At 45.6% G+C, this 23,483-nt stretch overlaps 1 protein-coding gene across 1 annotated transcript in view; it reads left to right on the forward strand.

Annotated features, from left to right (window-relative positions):
- Positions 1-254: 254 nt before the first annotated feature.
- LOC142184228 (calpain-2 catalytic subunit-like) overlaps positions 255-23,483 on the forward strand; it is a 28,412-nt gene continuing 5,183 nt past the window's right edge. Inside the window, exons 1-18 of the mRNA XM_075258988.1 lie at positions 255-326; positions 1,921-2,094; positions 2,176-2,245; positions 2,892-3,010; positions 3,082-3,239; positions 3,310-3,481; positions 4,262-4,333; positions 5,835-5,920; positions 5,997-6,068; positions 6,801-6,967; positions 8,440-8,600; positions 10,063-10,271; positions 11,093-11,129; positions 11,465-11,527; positions 12,329-12,389; positions 16,461-16,519; positions 17,329-17,397; positions 21,101-21,179. Of these exons, the coding sequence (XP_075115089.1) occupies positions 1,924-2,094; positions 2,176-2,245; positions 2,892-3,010; positions 3,082-3,239; positions 3,310-3,481; positions 4,262-4,333; positions 5,835-5,920; positions 5,997-6,068; positions 6,801-6,967; positions 8,440-8,600; positions 10,063-10,271; positions 11,093-11,129; positions 11,465-11,527; positions 12,329-12,389; positions 16,461-16,519; positions 17,329-17,397; positions 21,101-21,179 (1,825 nt within the window). The 5' untranslated portion in view covers positions 255-326; positions 1,921-1,923. The remainder of the gene's footprint in view (positions 327-1,920; positions 2,095-2,175; positions 2,246-2,891; positions 3,011-3,081; positions 3,240-3,309; positions 3,482-4,261; positions 4,334-5,834; positions 5,921-5,996; positions 6,069-6,800; positions 6,968-8,439; positions 8,601-10,062; positions 10,272-11,092; positions 11,130-11,464; positions 11,528-12,328; positions 12,390-16,460; positions 16,520-17,328; positions 17,398-21,100; positions 21,180-23,483) is intronic.

Consider the following 23,483-nt stretch of genomic DNA (forward strand, 5'->3'; position numbering starts at 1 on the left):
TTTGTGTAACCAAGTTTCATTTATTTGCACATTCGTACAAGAAATCTGTGGCTAGATACAATGTACACAATGTAACACATGAGGAAACCAGGACTGTGGCCAGACACAGGAAGGAGGAGGGCAGGCTGCCACTAGTCGCTCCGCGGTAGCCTGTCCGCCGCGTTATACACAGAGGCTCGGAGTAAATAGGAGGCTTTCCCATCAGGCTTTGCAGGTTACTGGTTGTTCAGGTTCTCAGTCACTTCCCTGTGTAGTGAACGTCTCTGAATGTCTGTGTTCAGAACTGTCCTGGGACTTCTTGGGTTCCTTCCCTTTGACGTGCGCAGGTAAATGGCTGTTTGGGAAAGTGAGTAGTAGAATAGGAGAGATGGCAGGTCGTGCGGGTCGTGTTAAGGGCAATGGGATCCAGATTTCCTCCGGTGAACTCTTAGACTGCAGGAACAAGAGTGATCATTGTGCAATGTGCGGCATCAGTGCAAGGACCAGGATCTTATGTGGGAGAAGTAACGGGGGGAGGAAAAAACATAAACTCGACTTCTCTAACCCTTCACATTCATCCGGGGCAAGTAAATCGTTTTTAGTATCTCCTTATACTTATAGGGACAAGATCTCCATAGATGGAAAGCGGGTCAGTGCGCACTCCAATGTACTTAGAGTAAGATTATCTTCTTTGCATCCCAGGACGCTCATGGTCATGTTTTTTGCCCCTAAATAATCATCACCTGGTCGGGACAGATTCCTAGCGTCCGTACCCTCGGACAACCGATAATATCCAACAACCGCTATTACACAGTTTGCTTTGATCTGTTGCTTAATGGAAACAGTCAGCAAGCAGCTTCTAGGTCTTGTATGGCTTTTACGTCTCAGGACAATGACAAACGAATATTGAGTACAGGGCTGTAGAGGACGAGACGATTTTAGGTGGAGTCAGAAAAAAATTACCGCCTCCGGCTTCGAAATAAAATGATATTATAGAATAATTAGATACATTGTTACAGATTTACTGAACCGAGACACTAGATCCGTCAACAGCAACTTATTGATGGTTTGCAGTTAGTAAAAGTTAAAAAAAAAATGAATTTTTTTAAATAAAGACAATAGCCTCTGCCTGCGACTTTGTCTGTGGGTTGTTGGTGTCGATGATCCGCTTATATTCAGCAAATTGCTGCCGTCGATGTTTTGCCTGCTCTGGCATTTTGGCAGCTCGCAAGTTGTCCTGCTGCTGAACTTGTTCCTCATGTTGTGCCTGTGATTGTTGCGGCATCTCAGTAGCTCACTGGGACGCCATATAATAAGCGTGTTGTTGGTGTTGATGATCCACCTGCTCCAGCGTTTCGACAGCTGTCAAGCTGTCCTACCACTGAACTCGTTCCTCGCGCTGTGCCTGTGATTGTTCCGGCATCTCAGCAGTTCGCTGGGACGCCATATAATGAGTGTGTTGTTGGCATCGACGATCCCCGTCAGCTCTGCTTGAGGAGAACTCTGTTACAAACTATCTATGTGCCGAATTTCTTTCAAATCCATTCAGCGGTTTTTGCGTGATTGAGGAACAAACATCCAAACTTTCACATTTATAATATTAGTAGGATAGGATAGTAGGATAGGATAAGATAGGATAGGATAAAGGGAACGTGTCACATGTTCAATCCGCAGGCAGCATGTTATAGAGCAGGAGGAGCTGAGCAGGTTTGTATATAGTTTATGTGAAAAGATTCAGTGTAACCTGTCATTTATCCATGGAAATCTCTGCTCTTTCTATGCTTAGAAGTCAAGGAGGCGGAGCTATTTTTGATTGACAGCTATCTGTGCACACTGTCCAATACACATAGCTCCGCCTCCTAGACTTCTCAACATAGAAGAGCAATGGATAAACGACAGATTATATTCTATAGAATATTCTATTTTCTAATGTTGTGTCAGGTAATGGAACCTCCTCCGGCCAAGAAGCTCAAACCTACAGTCTCTCCAGATGAGGGATTAGATTGTCAGCCCTCTGGCCCAGCCTCATCTTCCTCCTTACCACTCTTTGAGGATGACGCCTTCCCCCAGGATCGGGCTCTACACATTGAAGGAATCAAGTGGAGGAGACCCCAGGTAAGGAATCACACTTCTATCTTCTATCCTGATCTAAGTAATGTTGCCACGTGTGTCCTTCACTCTGTTTTGTCCTTGTAGGAGATATGTGAATGTCCCCGATTTATAGTAGATGGAGCTACCAGGATGGATGTATGCCAGGGGAATCTGAGTAAGTCTGTGCCAGATGTATCTGAAGGGGCGAAAAGTGAACAACTGTGCCAAAAATTGGTAGATTTGGCCAAATATTTCCAGCACGGCGAATGTGTTTGTAGCAGACTAATGTGTAGTGTGTATATCCAGCTTTATATTGAGTCCCATTGTACAATGTCAGACTGAGCTTCCTTGGATCCAGTGGTGGAGATGATTGTAAGGACAAGCCTCTATATCAAGCTTCTAATAAGATCTAATAGGTTACTTGAGAAATATCCCATAAGAAATATACCCCGATGGTAAGTGATTGGCTACATTGTTACATCCAACTGAAGAAGTCTTCTACTGGAACATTGGAGTCCATTATTGTATCCCAGCCTGGGCCCATTGGAGCATCGTGTAATGCTGGAGCGTGCCAACCTATATGTCTTGAGACCTCCTACGCTTTGATATGGAGGGCACTTCTTCATAGCTTGTGCCAATACATCAGTTGGCCTCAAGTCTTGCTGCTATTGTCTTCTGGAGAACCAAGAATTAGAGATGCCCCAGGCTACTGGTTAGGAAACATTGTATCAGTAGATTAGAAGTCCTACGTTATGTCTTATTGTACCCATTAAAAATATTGATGGTCTGGGTTGACTCTCAGTGAATTCTCTTTTCTCCAGGTAACTGTTGGTTCCTCTCGGCTGTGGCTTGTCTTTCTCTCTACCCCCAGCTGCTGGAACAAGTTGTCCCCATGGATCAAGATTTTGGAGACGGCTACAATGGCAAATTTAGGTTCCAGGTAAGATACCAAGCAAATCCATTGGCACCCATTGATCCAACATAGTATAACGCTTACCATGTCTCTTACAGTTTTGGCAGTATGGACATTGGGTAGAGGTTGTGGTGGACGACCTTCTGCCGACAGTTCCTGTCCAGAACAACGGGAGGACAAAATACGATTTACTTTTTGTGCACTCCAAGGACAAAGATGAATTCTGGAGCTCACTACTAGAGAAGGCTTATGCAAAGTGAGTGCTGTCGGGAACCAGTGGAAGACAATCGTTGGTTCTAGATCATATCTTGATTTTTTTGTTGCAGACTGAAAGGTGGTTACTCTGCTCTCCAGAGGGGGTTTGCAGGGGAAGCCTTGGAAGATATGACTGGAGGTGTGGTGCAAAGCTGTGATACAAGTGGACCGACCTCTGAGTTATGGAGTCACCTCCAGAATATGCTTCAGAGAGGAGCCCTTATCTGCTGCGGGAACACTCAGGTAGGACATTTGCAACATTATTCCATTTTTGGTGTATAAATATGCATGCCTTCAGAAATTGTGCCACACCATGCCTGATGAAGAGGACTAGTAGCCTCGAAAGCTTGCAATCCGTCATCGTTTTTGTTAGCCATTATCTGAAGACTCTCAATCTTTATATTTCATATCCACTGGCTCATACGGTACAAAGACCTGCACCCCCAGCAAACACATACCCGCCGGTCACATCATACCCACCGTGATGAATGCAGTCTCAGTTTTACACAAAGCCATGTTTATACCACAGATATTTTTGGCACTTTTTCAAGGTCTGCAGCAGAAATTCACGGCTAACCCACAAATTTCTGTAGTGGGTTTGACATGTCACAGATGTTCACATGGGCTTAGATGGCCACCCACATGAACCGACATGATAATGCTTTTCTGCAACGCAGGTGTTGTATCCTCTGCAGAGAAATTTGTTGCTGTGAACAGTTCTTGAAGACAAGGAGACAAGGATTTGTAATCGTAAGGCTTCATTCACACGTCGGTGTGTACAATCCGAGGGGCTTCCCATGTTCCATTCTGATATTTTTAGAACAGGTCCTGTTCAGATCTATCAGAAAATACAGGCCTGGAAGACAATTGGCTTATGTTATGGTTTGCAAAATCGCTGTGTGCATGAGACCTTAGGGCACTAGAGCAAGCCTTGCACTAGACGTAGCACAGTGTGTAGCATTTGTCGGACGTAATAAATGTTCAGAAATTTTTATATTATTTTGTAACAATTTTATCTTCTAGGGAGAAATTGAAACATCAAATCTGATGGGAATTCTCAGTTACCACATGTACTCAGTGACGGGGGCAAAAGAAGTAAGTGCGCAGGAGAGTCGCAACGGATCCCATGTAAACCAATGTAAACAACGTAAGCTGTAAAGGAGCTGGGATCGGTGGGGGATTCTACTGGGATCGGTGGGGGATTCTACTGGAATCGGTGGGGGATTCTACTGGGATCGTGGGGGATTCTACTGGAATCGGTGGGGGATTCTACTGGAATCGGTGGGGGATTCTACTGGAATCGGTGGGGGATTCTACTGGAATCGGTGGGGGATTCTACTGGGATCGGTGGGGGATTCTACTGGGATCGGTGGGGAATTCTACTGGGATCGTGGGGGATTCTACTGGAATCGGTGGGGGATTCTACTGGGATTGTGGGGGATTCTACTGGAATCGGTGGGGGATTCTACTGGGATCGGTGGGGGATTCTACTGGGATCGTTGGGGGATTCTACTGGGATCGGTAGGGGTACTCTTGGAACCAGTGGGGGTGCTAGAGGTTGGAAGCCCTCCGACTATTGGAATAATCCACCATTATGCATGAAAAACAAATCTTTAACTTAATGAAACCATAAATGTCTCTCTTTGATGGTCCAAAAAGTTGGGTGGCATGTATGTTATGGCCAGCTGTGGCAGTAAGAAGAATTGCAGCAGCCCAGGGGATATTCCTATTTGTATTGTATTTACTACGTGCCTTTGCAAGTTATATATAATTCCTGATGTAACTGTGTATTGTCCCTTTAATGGGCTGGCCCACTGGGGATTAGGATACGCTGAGCATTGCTTGTTCCATCCAGAAGGTTCTGGAAAGGGGAGATGATGGGTCACCCACTGTTTTTCTGCAACCACATGTCTCTTGAGTCATTTACCTTCTCTACCATCATGGGCACTCCAACCCCCATCTGGCTCAGGAGGACTAAAGATTGTTAGGACCTGCCCTGGAGGAAAATTGCCAGCACCATCAGGTACACCGCAGGCCCCCGCAACTCGGCACCAACCCAGGAACTCAATGAGTCTACAAGCCACCATGACAAGTGGCCAGTCTCTCGGTTCCCTCCATCGGGTTGCTGCAGATGTTGTCCAGCTGGAATGTTCACCTGCCCCTAAGCAAGTGGTTGTCTTTCCAGCAATTTATGGCCTGGTGAGTGTTTTTCGGGATCCCTCCAGAGCTCTCGTGAGTGTGTGACTACCTGCTAAGACACCAATGACGGGTCATCATTCCTAGTTTTGCCAATTAAAGGCAATTTAAGAGTTGAATAGAAACAAAGCAGAAACAAAAGTGTGAAGCTCCTGATCTCCCGGACACAATGGATGACAACTTGTGACTCACAGTTTACTGTAGCTGCTCATTTGCCCAGTCCTCACCCGAAATAGCATTTTCGATTTTTGCCTTGCAGCTCTATTGTAATGAGCGACACTTCGCCTCCCCGGCGCACATTGTTTAGCGGTGTTATGACTACTCGGCGATTACATCAGTCATTCCAGAATCATCTCTGCACAAAGTTTTTACCCACTTTAACACCTGTCTATTCCTGCAGGTTCAGACATTACAGGGCTCGACGTCTCTGCTGAGAATTCGCAACCCCTGGGGACACACGGAGTGGATTGGACCATGGAGAGATGGGTAGGAGCTTATGAGGATGAGCTGTCACATACAGACGGATGAGATCTTCATGTACAATACATTTGTGTTTTCTCAGGGGACCTGAATGGCAGACGGTTACAGATCCCGAGCTGTCAGACAATGTGATATTAGAAGATGGAGAATTCTGGTATAAATATATATATATCTATATACTCTCTAAGAATCTTCTTAACGTGGACCTCCAAATACAGTAGTAGGGGTAAATATTGGAAATTTTGCAATACATCTTATTTGAGAAAAATGCTTCTTTCTCCAGTTATCCAGCTGCTCTCCTCCTTCCTAATTTTAAGTTACTTTTAACATAGAAGTCTATGGACAGCGAAGGAGAATGCTGGAAGAGAAGGAAGGGACACAGATACACGGCGTTTAGGTCTGCTGTGCTTATAGTAGGTACAATATATCTCTGTATAGATCAGATACCAGCTAGGAGCAGCCACCTCCTCCCCCCTTACCTCTCCATAGACTTCTGTGTGTGAGGCCAGATTCAGATTCTATTAATTATAAGAGACTTAGTGTAGTGAAGGATGATAAGTGGAGAAAGGAGCATTGTTTCTATAATAATCTATATTACAAAGTTTACTATCCATTTATCAAAAGTTGTCTTATAGTTGAAGGTCCTTAGCATGGATCTACTATGGAAAATTCAGAGATTTAGGTCCTTTCAAGGATCCAATGGCCATTTCCATCAGGATCTTTGCACCCAAGTACACTAGAGAGAGAGGTAAAGGGTAAAAAAAAACCCCAAAAAAACGGGCAATCTTGGGTATATTACTGCAGAATGTAATACTAAGGGGCATCTCTGACACCAAGAGAGTATAAGCCTAGGGAAGAGCACTAGTAATGTATTCCTCTTATCCAGGATGGCGATTGAGGATTTCCAAAAGAATTTCCATTTTCTGGAGATTTGTCACTTGGGGCCGCAGAGTATTCTGCAAATTGGTGGAGCTGCGAAGCCTTGGGAGTATACGACATATGAAGGACGTTGGGTGAAAGGACTGTCTGCAGGGGGCAGCGTCACCAGCAGTGGTAAGACGGCGCCAGCTCATTCTCTTGTTATACTTGCCAATGTTCTCAAGAAATACAAGTCATTGGCAAATGGACCAAAGCAAAAATCAGAATGGCCGAGTTCTCCTCGTTTACAGATTTGTGCAGGTTAGAAGAAATAGTGAAGTCTGTGGGACTAGTATATAGGATAGCACCCAGTATATATGATAGCACCCAGTATATAGGATAGCACCCAGTATATACAATAGCACCTAGTATATAGGATAGCACCCAGTATATAGGATAACACCCAGTATATAGGATAGCACCCAGTATATACGATAGCACCTAGTATATAGGATAGCACCCAGTATATAGGATAACACCCAGTATATAGGATAGCACCCAGTATATAGGATAGCACCCAGTATATAGGATAGCACCCAGTATATAGGATAACACCCAGTATATAGGATAGCACCCAGTATATAGGATAGCACCCAATATATACAATAGCACCTAGTATATAGGATAGCACCTAGTATATAGGATAGCACCCAGTATATAGGATAACACCCAGTATATAGGATAGCACCCAGTATATAGGATAGCACCCAGTATATAGGATAGCACCCAGTATATAGGATAGCACCCAGTATATAGGATAGCACCCAGTATATAGGATAGCACCCAGTATATACAATAGCACCTAGTATATAGGATAGCACCCAGTATATAGGATAACACCCAGTATATAGGATAGCACCCAGTATATAGGATAGCACCCAGTATATAGGATAACACCCAGTATATAGGATAGCACCTAGTATATAGGATAGCACCCAGTATATAGGATAGCACCCAGTATATAGGATAGCACCTAGTATATATGATAGCACCTAGTATATAGGATAGCACCCAGTATATAGGATAACACCCAGTATATAGGATAGCACCCAGTATATACGATAGCACCCAGTATATACAATAGCACCTAGTATATAGGATAGTACCCAGTATATAGGATAGCACCCAGTATATATGATAGCACCTAGTATATAGGATAGCACCCAGTATATATGATAGCACCCAGTATATATGATAGCACCCAGTATATAGGATAGCACCCAGTATATAGGATAGCACCTAGTATATAGGATAGCACCTAGTATATAGGATAGCACCCAGTATATATGATAGCACCCAGTATATATGATAGCACCCAGTATATACAATAGCACCTAGTATATAGGATAGTACCCAGTATATAGGATAGCACCCAGTATATATGATAGCACCCAGTATATAGGATAGCACCTAGTATATAGGATAGCACCTAGTATATAGGATAGCACCCAGTATATAGGATAGCACCCAGTATATATGATAGCACCCAGTATATATGATAGCACCTAGTATATATATAACAGTATATATGCACCTGTTTATACTCACTGAACCCTACACTATAGATGCATACTCTAATTCCATATACAACAATGTTTGCGTTACAGAGTATTACTGGATGAATCCCCAATTTTCCCTCAGTCTGGGGAACAATGATGGCGACAACTCTGAACCCCCAAAATTATGCAACTTTATTGTATCTGTCCTGCAGAAGCATCAGAGGTTACGGAGGACTGGACACGTCCGTGTGGCCTGCCATATATTTCAGGTATAGGGATATATATATACTGGATAACACCCAGATATACACACTGTTGAAAAGCCTGAAAACATGGGGGGAAGGGGGGGGGGGGTCATTTTAGTTACAGCTACTGGACTCACCAAAAAAGCTATTGCATATATGTATCCTTAAGTCAATGTCCAGCCCTTGGAGTGGCCTTGCTACATTACTAGGGACGTATGGACACCCGTCTGTACCAGAAACCGAGGTCAACCATTAGCTGAATGGCTTGACTCCCTAGTCATGGTGCAAGGGTCAGACATAAAGGAGCCCTGGGCAAATGGCTAGTTTGCCACCCCTTGCCCATGGCTCCAAAATAAATCATGCTCAGTAAACCATGCTGTATGGTGCGCTCCACATTGTGCTGGACATGATAGCACCCAGTATATATGATAGCACCTAGTATATATGATAGCACCTAGTATATAGGATAGCACCCAGTATATATGATAGCACCTAGTATATAGGATAGCACCCAGTATATATGATAGCACCTAGTATATAGGATAGCACCCAGTATATATGATAGCACCTAGTATATAGGATAGCACCCAGTATATATGATAGCACCTAGTATATATGATAGCACCTAGTATATAGGATAGCACCCAGTATATAGGATAGCACCTAGTATATAGGATAGCACCCAGTATATATGATAGCACCTAGTATATAGGATAGCACCTAGTATATATGATAGCACCTAGTATATAGGATAGCACCCAGTATATATGATAGCACCTAGTATATAGGATAGCACCCAGTATATATGATAGCACCTAGTATATAGGATAGCACCTAGTATATATGATAGCACCTAGTATATAGGATAGCACCCAGTATATATGATAGCACCTAGTATATAGGATAGCACCCAGTATATATGATAGCACCTAGTATATAGGATAGCACCCAGTATATATGATAGCACCTAGTATATAGGATAGCACCCAGTATATAGGATAGCACCTAGTATATAGGATAGCACCTAGTATATAGGATAGCACCCAGTATATAGGATAGCACCTAGTATATATGATAGCACCTAGTATATAGGATAGCACCCAGTATATAGGATAACACCCAGTATATAGGATAGCACCTAGTATATAGGATAGCACCTAGTATATATGATAGCACCTAGTATATAGGATAGCACCCAGTATATATGATAGCACCTAGTATATAGGATAGCACCCAGTATATATGATAGCACCTAGTATATAGGATAGCACCCAGTATATATGATAGCACCCAGTATATATGATAGCACCTAGTATATATGATAGCACCTAGTATATATGATAGCACCTAGTATATAGGATAGCACCCAGTATATAAAATAGCACCCAGTATATATGATGCTGTATGGTGCGCTCCACATTGTGCTGGACATGATCTCAGCTCTTGTGTCCCTTGACATAAATGTTTGTTATGTTTTTGGTATCAGGGAGATGACGCCCATGTGTATCTGTACCAAGATACCCTCCGCTCCTCACAGCCCCTTCTTGGTGCCGGACCGTGTGATAATCACCGTGAAGTCGTCCTCTGCTCCAGCCTGCCCCCCGGACGCTACATAATCGTCCCATCCTTAGAGAAGGAGTCCGATGAGGGAGAATTTCTGATTCGAGTCCTGACCGAGAAGGGAAACAGTTCCAGGTAAAAGAAAGAAGTAACAAATAACACTTAGCTTTAGGGGTTTTATATGTAGATTGTGAGCCCCATATAGGGATATATGATATAGGGATATATGATATAGGGATATATGATATGGGGATCACAATGTACATTTATTTTCCTATCAGTATGTCTTTGTAGAATGGGAGGAAATCCAGGCAAACACGGGGAGAACATACAAACTCCTTGCAGATGTTGTTCCTGGCGAGATTCAAACCTGGGACTCCAGTGCTAACCACTGAGCCACCATGTTGCCCCCTAGCTTTAGGGTTTACCTAATGGAGGAGACCCAATAATGAACACAGAGAACCAAAAATGTTCATACATAACATAGACATCCCATTCAATTCAATGGGCAGCCTGTAATGCTGTATTTGTCCTGTGGTAGCGCTGCAGAGCGAGGGTCCCTCACAATTAACAGGTAACCAATGGCCGGACTCGCTGTTATCAGTTTACCCTTGCAGTAAGGCTCTGACACGTAACATTGATGGTATCTGCTTACAATATTAGATCTTTGCAGGTCTGACATCCGGTACCCCCACCGATCAGCCACCAGCTCCATATACTGCTGTAGTACTCCCATGGGTGCTGAGATGCAATAGTGAGGTCGTAATACTTCTTAAGGTGAAAGCTGAGGCACCTTAGCGTTCCATTGAGGACTCCATGACCATGTGTAATGGTGGGAGAAGACGAGGGTTTGGTACTTGTGCCCAATTCATAGAATCCCTACGAACCCCGTGGAGGTCGGCCGGACTTAGCTGACCTTTATCGCTTCTAACACTTACAATTGTTATTTATTTTAGGTCAATGAAAAGTAAAGCAAATTGCAGTGAAATTTTGGTAAGTAAATTGTATTCGTAACGTCACGGCCCAGTGATAAGACCTGTCTGATTGTTGGTATTCCCCCCCCCCCCCCGCCCCTGCCCCATGTCCTCCTATATTATATTACAATTCAGTTACCTTACATGCTACAAGTCGAGAGCAGATGTCATTCCAGACGTCACTACTACTGACACCGGCGTGGCTCCATTACAGTTGGGGGCGCTGTTGCACTGGTGTCTATAGGATGCATTTTCATACACAACCACATGATCCCGTTTCTGTAAGGCAATGTTGGAAGCTTTTGATTGGCGTCTGTTGTGCTCTGCTCTCACGTCTCTGTGTCTCTGTTACAGGCGCTCTCCGCATTCCCCACAGAGCAGCAGTGTGTGAACAGATTTCTACAGTTTGCAAATGAGGTAAATTATTTATCCAGGGAGAGGAATAGAAATATAAGGAACCTTTCAGCTACCAACAACCTCACACAAAGCAATCGTATGGCCATGCCGGGACCTTTATAGTGGCTGAAACGTTCCATGGTGGGCAGGAAACAATGCAAATGTTTTCATGTGTGCAAGTGCACTAGGGGCAGGGCGGAGCTAGTAAGTGCACCGGGATACTGCCCTCAGTGCTGCCCCTGCAGTCATGGCTGACATCCTCAGGCTCTTGTGCATGCATCCATTTCCTAGCTTACATCCACATCAAGGGGGCATCGGACCCTCTCTTATGATTGCAGCTCCATTCACTTAAATGGGGCTAAGCCAAGGTCATGTGACGGGTGAAGGTGATGTCACGGGCCCAAAGAAGAAATTGCAGCCCTTGCTCAAGCAGCGTGGCCTCTTCATACAGTTGGGGTTCCCAGGAGTCGGATCCCCACCCATAAGGAGCTTCATGTTACAGCTCTGTCACCGATTTTATATTGATGTCCTTTCCTCCAAGAGCGGAGGAGAGGAGAGCGGCAGACGAGGAGCCCAGACGTGTTGCATCTGTCTGGGCCTACTTGGGTTCCTACATGTAAGGAACTCTCTGCTAAGACTTTCATGTACGGGCAGGACGGGGCACGTGCAATGCTCCTCTGTAGCCGCTTTTATTGGCAGCAGTTTAATATAAGTTGCATTACACCTAAGAGCTGTATTTGGTTACAATAGTAACCCACTGTGACATTTTGCTTCTACCCCTTTAATGACTATACTTTCCCTCCCCCCTTTGCACAATCTCAGGACGTCCGGATCACTAACGTACAACTCCACAAACTTTTGGCTTCGCTGCTGAAGGAGTCTGGTGAGTAAATGAAAACACTGAAGGAATCGCTCCAACAACACTCAGCGTTGCAGATTCCCAGACCTGCTGCGACAGCACTAAATAGAGAAATGCCGAGCGTGCAGAATAGTAAATAAATGTTTGTACAAAATGCCAAAAAATAGATGCCGGGCTCAAGAAATCCCACTTATCCTGTTAGTGACATTGCACTGGGTGTTAGCATTGCTTTCTTGGTCGCTTTGCGTTTGCAGCACCTAGGCAGATCTATGTGGCGGATTACAAGAACTCTGTGTATAGCCCTGTCCTGCCGCCACGTCTTACGCCACGACCGCTTATCACATATGAGAGTATAGGCCGTACAAGAAAATACCATGACTGCAGGACCTGACCACATACAAGGTGGTTTGGAGTCTGTCACCGTGGAGACACATTGATCCGCATAGATGTTGGATACAGAAATAGGATATTTTTAGTAAATACTATATGTAAAGTTGCTTAAAGGGATCCTATCATTGCATACCCTTTTTTTTCTCCCTAACACGTAGGAATAGCCTTAAGAAAGGCTATTCTTCTCCTACCTTTAGATGTCTTCTCCGCGCCGCCGTTCGGTAGAAATCTGGGTTTTCTTCAGTATGCAAATGAGTTCTCTTGCAGCATTGGGGGTGGTCCTCAGCACTCAAACAGCACTGGGGGGCGTCCCCAATGCTGCGAGAGAACTCTCCCGTCCTGGGTTTCAATCTTCTAGGCCTTGGGCAGAGCCGACTGCGCATGCCCAGGCCACAAGAAAATGGCCGCAAGAAAATGGCCCCAGAGTGGTGGCACTGCAGCACCACGGGATTGGAGAGGTGAATGAGGTTTTTATTACCAGTCCATTCCTTGCTATGGGCTAAATTTTTGTAAAACCCAGAAAACCCTTTTCATTTTTACTTTTGATTAGGGTTGAGCAATCGGAATCGGAAAAGATCCCGATCGAGGGGCCACACTGAGGTGGCTCAGTGGTTAGCACTGCAGCCTTGCAGTGCTGGAGTTCTGGTGTTCAAATCCCACCAAGGGCAAAAAACCATCTGCAAGGAGTTTGTATGTTCTCCCCGTGTCTGCATGGATTTCCATCCCATATTCCAAAGACATACTGATAGGGAAAAATGTACATTGTGAGCTCTATGTGGGGCTCACAATCTACATTAAAAAAAATAAAAAAAAAATCCCAAAAAAAGATCCCAATCGGAGATCGAGCAAATTTCACAATCGGGATCGGCTGGAAAATGATCGGAAATAGGATTTTGAAATCTCAAGATCGGCTCAACCCTAAAAGTGACTTTTCCCATAGAGAAGCATTGACTAGGGTTGAGCGATCGGGATCGGGAAAGATCGGATCCCGATCGGCGATCGAGCAAATTTCAGGATCGGCTGGAAGATGATCGGAAATCGGATTTTAAAATCGATCCTGAAATCTCAAGACCGACTCAACCCCACTTTTGATGCATTATAGAAATGAATAAAGAATGGTTGCAAAAGTATACACACCCTTCAAAAAGACTCAGCAGGACTAGATAGTTGATGGGGGTAAAGGGTCTTAACCATAGCTCTGTTATTAGTTATGCCACTTGCATTTCAGTCCCTCTTGCAAGTGTCAAGGGGGCGGTCCCTTCCTGTGCAGTGTCCAGGCCTCTCTGCACTGAATGCTACCCAACCCTCCCTTCTGCTATTGAGTGATGGCTGGAGGCTCCCACCAGGAGACAGATATGGCCGTCACTAAAGAGGGGTTGAGCAGTGTTCAGTGCATGGCCATGACACTGCACAGGAAGGGCCCGCCCCCATGACACTTCAGATCACAGCACTCAGGGAATTAGCACTTGTCTTCTTCAACCCGTGCAAGTAGCTGGATCAGTTTTTTAAAAAAATATGCTCCAAATAACAGGGTGAGTCAACGCAAAACACTTACTCATATATTTCCTGTTTAAAGAGGACCTTTCACCACCTCCGCCAATTCTACTTCTATTATATGATGCAAAGATCTGGAGTTATGGGAGGTGGTGAAAAGTCCGCTTTAAATCCAGCACTGCTTATCTGATTTATTTTCAGATCATTGACCTTAGCTGTTTTTTTGTTTACAATTTCACTACCCCTCCTTGTGAGCAGTGCAGCCTGCAAATGAAACGTCACAGCAGCACGTGGATGTGTAATTGATTTAATATCTGTAATTTCATTGCAGGGGAGAAGTGAGGGTTACACAGAGAGTGAGAGCAGGCAGATGAATCCTGGGAAATGTAGTTTGTCCACAGATTCACTGTATATAAATAACAGTGATACAGGGAGTGGCAAGTAAAAAAAAATGCATTTTTTTATTTCAGATATTTTCAGATAAGAAGCTTCCTATTTCTCATTCCTTCTGAAGCCAATCTTGGCTTTTGCTAAAAAAAAAAAAAAAATGCTGCAAAACACTACCACTCGTGGCCTCAAGAAAAAAAAGCCCATCCACTATCACCTAAATCTGCCCCTTCATTCATGTGTTAGTTGCATCGCTCATCTCGCCCACTTACGCCCACAATGTATAGCCGTCATTCTACTATGAAGGCGCTATATTAAGAGCGCTCAATCACACGAGGATGTTTATGAGGCCACGCCTGCGTGCAGATGCTTCGGTGCATGACAAACATCCTCTTTCCGCACCTACTAAATCCTTAAGCAAACACAATTGACTTAGACGACTCCTGAGTCACCGACTTGTGTTTTTATGAAATATTCTGCATAGAATCCGAAGATCTTTTCGACTCTTTAGGAGATTTATTATAACGGGTGCAAAAGAAAAGTGCAACCAACCAGATTCTGTTCGCTCCATTCACTGTCTATGGGATTGTGGAAGATAGCCATGTGCTAGGGTGGAGCCGATCTTGAGATTTCAGGATCGATTTTAAAATCCGATTTCCGATCATTTTCCAGCCAATGGCGATCGTGAGATTTGCTCGATCGCCGATCGGGATCCGATCTTTCCCGATCGCTCAACCCTAATTGTATATTATATATAGGGTAGGGTTGAGCCGATCTTGAGATTTCAAAATCCGATTTTCAATCATTTTCCAGCCAATCGCGATTGTGAAATTTGCTCGATCACCGACCGGGATCCGATCTTTCCCGATCCTGATCACTCAACCCTACCATGTACAGAGCTTGGGTAACGCCATAGATATTGAGGTAACTATACAGGACCCAGAATCCAGGGGGCCAACAGGTCACCCTCATTACACTAGGGCTGGATGACTCTCTTTGATCTCCTTTCTAATTCCCTGTGATGGTTGGCAGTCATAAATCTATTCCCCCTGCCCTCTGGTGCACTGGAGTGAGAAGATTTATGATGCACAGCCTTCCACTGTCAGAAAGGAGAATTAACCCCTTAATGGTGAAAATGGCAGTTGGTTAGCAGCATATTGTTAAGGAGGGGAGGCTGTGGCACAAAAGGAGGCATGATTACTATGTGGGGAGTACGGACAGGGGATGGGGGATGATGGGAAGCTTGTGTGCACAGATATGTTGTGTACAAGTCTTCATGGCGATCTGGGACAGATAGAGAAGTAAATGCCGCTCTAATATACAGATGGGATGAAACTGATGGTTGTGCAGGGGGCCCAAGCTGAGCTTTTGCACCAGGGTCCATGAGTCTTTAGCTACGCCCCTGGTCGTACACAGAGGACAGGGGCCATGACTTCCCCCAGCTATATACAGGACTGTGGTAGAATCTTCCTCCACCTCCTCGTGATAAGTAATCTCCTTTAAGGACAGAGTTCACACTAACCCATAAAAGTAATGTGAGACTCCTATTAAACAGTGACTACGTGACCCTGAGAGACCCAGCCCTTACCCAATGATTATACAATGCACCAGCCACACCGCCGTGTAAGAGGATTGAGTCACCGCTACCATAGGTCGCCCCTTATTATATGACCCTCTACCGGGGATCGAAGACACAAAAGCCATTGTCTAGCCTTATAATCTTGCAGTAAGGTGATCCGCCCAATGCTCTTCTTTACGTTCCATTGTGTTCTGCTTCTATATACCTGTATAGTCATGTGATGTCATGTTTCGATATATTTGCAGTTCCCCTCTTGCCGCAGTTCACCTTGGAAACCTGCCGATCACTAATGGCCTCGATGGATGTATCCTTATGTGTTTATCTGAGACGTATTTACGGGTGAGCCTAGCCTTTTTGCCACCCGAGGCGGACGACAGAAAGCCCCCCCCCGGCAAAAAGCCTAGGTTCACCCCTGACTCTACACAGCATGTAGTCCACAAATTGTTTAAATTTTTGGACCCCACGCTGTGTAGTGATTAACCCCCTCCCCCCCACCGGTGTCCGCTTACCTGCAGCTCCCTGTTCGTATTGGTCCGGTCCGGTCTTCAGAGCGCCCCCCGCATAGGACGCAAGCACACGTCGGGTGCGGGCCTGATTACGTGGCCACGTCACCCGGCGTGTGGGAAAGATAGGGAGGAAGGGGTGGGGCATAGTGGAGGGGGCGGAGCAGAGGGGGCAGGGCGGGCGGCGTTAGCAGGCAGAGAGCAGGCAGGGAGAGGAACTGCTCTCTGCGAAGCGTGAGGGGTGGCCGCTGGAGCAGCGCTGTGTCCACAGGCCCGCCCCAATCCACCGAGATGGTGTCGCTAAGCCAGTCCAGGACAGCTTGTCCTGGACTGGCTTAGGTCAGTAAAAATGCTGCCCCCCTGAAGCCCCGGCATAGCGCCGCCTGAAGCGGTCGCTTCAGGTCGCCTCATGAGAGGTGAGGCAGTACTGTATCTACCCCTGGAAATAAAGCTAAGAGGAATTACCCAAAGCCAAGTAGAGATGGAGATGGCTGATGATGTCATCCAGTCCTATAAATATCCCTTATGTATAGCAGGTGATATATTGCTGGGACGCCGCGGCCCCCTCCATGTCTCCCCTGACATGTTATGATGGCCTGACTCTAGACAGATATCAGCTGCTGGATCCCTGGACTTGGAGCAGTTTTGTATACTCTGGAAGAAAATCATAGCTGGAACGGTGCGTCCTCATCTGTGTATACTAGGCGGTATATCATCAGATCTATAGCTGTATACTGTTCAGTTACCTTTGTAGTCATTCCAAAAAGAACTAGGAAGAGATTGATCATGTGCGGAATTTCTAAAGTCTGTAAAATTTTTAACAACAAACTAACCAACTCTGCTCTTCTCTATGGACCTGATGCTGGAGTAGAGCAGAGTCAGTGACATCACAGGGAGGTGGAGCCTGAGGAACGAGACCTCTGCTTCCCCCTGCTGGGCTCCGCTGCACTGTAAAAAGTTTGTATATAACCACATAATCCGTTTTAAGGAGTTTTGTCATTAAGGATTCTTATAAGTGGCAGATTGTTGAGGGTCTGTCTGCTGGGACCCCCAGTGATCAGGAGAACAGGAGCCCGCAAGTCACCTATCTCTAAACTGAAACATATGCCATTCAAGTGAATGGCACAAGCTGTAGAACAAGGCATGGCCACCCTTGTAAATGAGCTTCATACGATGTCTCCCCACTGACGCTCCCCTCTCACCGCACTTCATAGGGAAACTGCAGCTGCATCTCCCTCCTCCCTTTGTTCTATGTACTTTTTTTTCTATAAATGGATATTTTTTGGTGACTGAGAAGTTTCCGCACAAGCAGCGTCTGCAAGAAGATGGGGAAGTCGTCACCGTCCTCTAATACGATCTATTACAAAATTTGAGAATTTGCATGAATTGCTGATTGCTACAAAAAATTCTAATGAGAAACACAAAAGAGATTTTCCCATGAATTTGACCAAATCTGTAGATAATTCAAAGTGAAACATTTTTGCAGATTTAAATAGTTACAAATTTTGTAGTTTTAAAGATTTTTTTCTAACCATCTTAGTGGTGACATTTTTAGTCTTGAACTTTCTGTGGTCTGGGACTTGTCAGAAACTCAGCCCTGGTGTCCTTATTGTAGACAGATTACCAGGAGTGACCAGGGGCGGTACTGGCTGCCACAGGGCCCGGGACATTGGGGTGCCCGGGGGATAATATGTGCAGGGGCCACTATGGGACATAATACTGTGTGCTGGGGCCACTATGGGGATAATACTATCTGCAGGGGCCACTATGGGGGATAATACTATGTGCAGGGGCCACTATGGGGGATAATACTATCTGCAGGGGCCACTATGGGGGATAATACTATGTGCAGGGGCCACTATGGGGGATAATACTATCTGCAGGGGCCACTATGGGGGATAATACTGTGTGCAGGGGCCACTATGGGACATAATACTGTGTGCAGGGGCCACTATGGGGGATAATACTGTGTGCAGGGACCACTATGGGACATAATACTGTGTGCAGGGGCCACTATGGGACATAATACTGTGTGCAGGGGCCACTATGGGACATAATACTGTGTGCAGGGGCCACTATGGGGGATAATACTGTGTGCAGGGGCCACTATGGGGGATAATACTGTGTGCAGGGACCACTATGGGACATAATACTGTGTGCAGGGGCCACTATGGGGGATAATACTGTGTGCAGGGGCCACTATGGGGCATAATACTGTGTGCAGGGGTCACTATGGGACATAATACTGTGTGCAGGGGCCACTATGGGGGATAATACTGTGTGCAGGGGCCACTATGGGACATAATACTGTGTGCAGGGGTCACTATGGGGTATAATACTATGTGCAGGGGCCACTATGGGGGATAATACTGTGTGCAGGGGCCACTATGGGACATAATACTGTGTGCAGGGGCCACTATGGGGGATAATACTGTGTGCAGGGGCCACTATGGGGCATAATACTGTGTGCAGGGGTCACTATGGGACATAATACTGTGTGCAGGGGCCACTATGGGGGATAATACTGTGTGCAGGGGCCACTATGGGGCATAATACTGTGTGCAGGGGCCACTATGGGGGATAATACTGTGTGCAGGGGCCACTATGGGGGATAATACTGTGTGCAGGGGTCACTATGGGGTATAATACTATGTGCAGGGGCCACTATGGGGGATAATACTGTGTGCAGGGGCCACTATGGGGCATAATACTGTGTGCAGGGGCCACTATGGGGGATAATACTGTGTGCAGGGGCCACTATGGGGGATAATACTGTGTGCAGGGGCCACTATGGGACATAATACTGTGTGCAGGGGCCACTATGGGGGATAATACTGTGTGCAGGGGCCACTATGGGGGATAATACTGTGTGCAGGGGCCACTATGGGACATAATACTGTGTGCAGGGGCCACTATGGGGGATAATACTGTGTGCAGGGGCCTACTATGGGACATAATACTGTGTGCAGGGGCCACTATGGGGGATAATACTGTGTGCAGGGGCCACTATGGGGCATAATACTGTGTGCAGGGGTCACTATGGGACATAATACTGTGTGCAGGGGCCACTATGGGGGATAATACTGTGTGCAGGGGCCACTATGGGACATAATACTGTGTGCAGGGGTCACTATGGGGTATAATACTATGTGCAGGGGCCACTATGGGGGATAATACTGTGTGCAGGGGCCACTATGGGGCATAATACTGTGTGCAGGGGCCACTATGGGACATAATACTGTGTGCAGGGGCCACTATGGGGGATAATACTGTGTGCAGGGGCCTACTATGGGGCATAATACTGTGTGCAGGGGCCACTATGGGGGATAATACTGTGTGCAGGGGCCACTAAGGGACATAATACTGTGTGCAGGGGTCGCTATGGGGGATAATACTGTGTGCAGGGGCCACTATGGGACATAATACTGTGTGCAGGGGCCTACTATGGGGCATAATACTGTGTGCAGGGGCCACTATGGGGCATAATACTGTGTGCAGGGGTCACTATGGGGGATAATACTTTGTGCAGGGGTCACTATGGGGGATAATACTTTGTGCAGGGGCCACTATGGGGCATAATACTGTGTGCAGGGGCCACTATGGGGTATAATATTGTGTGCAGGGGCCACTATGGGGGATAATACTGTGTGCAGGGGCCACTATGGGGCATAATAGTGTATGCAGGAGCCCACTATGGGGCATAATACTGTGTGCAGGGGCCACTATGGGGGATAATACTGTGTGCAGGGACCACTATGAGACATAATACTGTGTGCAGGGGTCACTATGGGACATAATACTGTGTGCAGGGGCCACTATGGGACATAATACTGTGTGCAGGGGCCACTATGGGGATAATACTGTGTGCAGGGGCCACTATGGGACATAATACTGTGTGCAGGGGCCACTATGGGGATAATACTGTGTGCAGGGGCCACTATGGGGCATAATACTGTGTGCAGGGGCCACTATGGGGCATAATACTGTGTGTAGGGGCCACTATGGGGATAATACTGTGTGCAGGGGCCACTATGGGACATAATACTGTGTGCAGGAATGTGGTTTGTGCGGGGAAGGGGGGGGGGGAGAAGTTGGTCGGGCTCGGGGGGGGGGGGGGGGGGGCTCTCAATTGTTCCTAGTTACGCCACTGGAAGAGACACTATAAAAAGATATAATTTCTATTTTATATTTGCAAAAATGTTTGAGTTGTAATGTTTGTGTTTATGGGAAACCCCCGAACACTGAGAGAATTGCTAGACACGCTCTATTTATATGCGGATTCTCCGATTCTATGCATTTGTACGTTTCTTGTGGGGGCGGACGTGGTCTATGAGAGTCTCGGCTCTGCTGGAGACATCTAATAATAATCTGTTTTTCTGCAGTGTATATTCACTCATTTGCACACAGACAGGATTGACAGACTTCCCGGTGCTGGGCTGGCAGCGGCTCTCCAGGCGGCAGGTAACGGGGTGACCTACATACACCCGCTCAGTATGCAGGGTCTGCGCTGCTTGGACATCTCTTATTTAACACACAGACAACTGAATATATTTTTGGTGAATCCAAAATCCTTGATAAAGCAGCATTACAGAAGGGGTGATCTCTGTACTGACGACATCTGACCCTCAAAGTCCCCAAATCCTGGAGTTGACATTATCTATATAATCTAATATTGCCTATAGGTGATTATTACTGACTCCTGACATGCAGAGGGCGGCACCGAGCTGTTTTTGAGTTGGCTTTTTGGTTAATCGTGAGAGTTTGGCGTTAGGGCCCCCCTGTTAAAAAAATATTTGGTTCCTAGCTTGTGAAGGTGTCCCGATCCCAACCCTTAGCTTGTTTCCTGAAGTTGTGCAGCCTGTCCAGACCTATTGCCCGGATTACTGACTATGCACGAACTCCGCCAGCCCTTATCTCAGCTTCTACCTTGGTTATGGTCCTGTCTCCGCACCATAGATTGGGGTCTCTTGATGTACTTGGTCACTAATATTAGGACTTCTCTTAAAGGCAGTGAACTGGAGGTCCCCTAGATCCCCGTATAAGGAGTCACTAAACAACACCCTCAGGAGTAGCCCAAAGTCAAACCAATTTGGTGCCACAGTCAGCCCACAATCCGCTCTGTTACATGATCTGTAGAGCTACTTTATGCTCTGGCTTATGGTTGAGGGTCCTGGAAATATGACCTCCCCTTGGTATAAATAATACGGGATTGGGAAATGTTGTCTGTAAACCGGCCAGCTATTTCTGTTTTATGCTATTAAGCGATTTGGGGGAAATAAAAAACAAAAATCTTGGTAATCAGCACAAAACGTCAATCAGAAAAGTTGCTGAATAATCTTGAAACATTTGTGCGACAAGATGGGAAAATTCTGAAGAACATGCTCGTGTGTGACACTCAATATACACACACTGTACACGCACAGCACACACATACTATACACATATACACACCACACACTCAATATACACACACTGTACACACACAGCACACACATACTATACACATATACACACGCTGTACACGCACAGCACACACATACTATACACATATACACACACTGTACACGCACAGCACACACATACTATACACACACCACACACTCAGTATACACACACTGTACACGCACAGCACACACATACTATACACATACACACACCACACACTCAGTATACACACACTGTACACGCACAGCACACACATACTATACACATACACACACAATATACACACACTGTACACGTACAGCACACACATACTATACACATACACACACAATATACACACGCTGTACACGCACAGCACACACATACTATACACATACACACACACAATATACACACACTGTACACACACAGCACACACATACTATACACATATACACACGCTGTACACGCACAGCACACACATACTATACACATATACACACACTGTACACGCACAGCACACACATACTATACACACACCACACACTCAGTATACACACACTGTACACGCACAGCACACACATACTATACACATACACACACCACACACTCAGTATACACACACTGTACACGCACAGCACACACATACTATACACATACACACACAATATACACACACTGTACACGTACAGCACACACATACTATACACATACACACACAATATACACACGCTGTACACGCACAGCACACACATACTATACACATACACACACAATATACACACACTGTACACACACAGCACACACATACTATACACATATACACACGCTGTACACGCACAGCACACACATACTATACACATATACACACACTGTACACGCACAGCACACACATACTATACACATACACACACCACACACTCAGTATACACACACTGAACACACACAGCACACACATACTATACACATACACACACACACACTACACACACAATATACACACACTGTACACGCACAGCACACACATACTATACACATACACACACAATATACACACACTGTACACGTACAGCACACACATACTATACACATACACACACAATATACACACGCTGTACACGCACAGCACACACATACTATACACATACACACACCACACACTCAGTATACACACACTATACAGGCACAGAACACACATACTATACACATACACACACCACACACTCAGTATACACACACTGTACACGCACAGCACACACATACTATACATATACACACACAATATACACACACTATACACGTACAGCACACACATACTATACACATACACACACAATATAC

This window comes from Leptodactylus fuscus, chromosome 11 (assembly GCF_031893055.1).
Source record: "Leptodactylus fuscus isolate aLepFus1 chromosome 11, aLepFus1.hap2, whole genome shotgun sequence".
NCBI classification, from domain to species: domain Eukaryota; kingdom Metazoa; phylum Chordata; class Amphibia; order Anura; family Leptodactylidae; genus Leptodactylus; species Leptodactylus fuscus.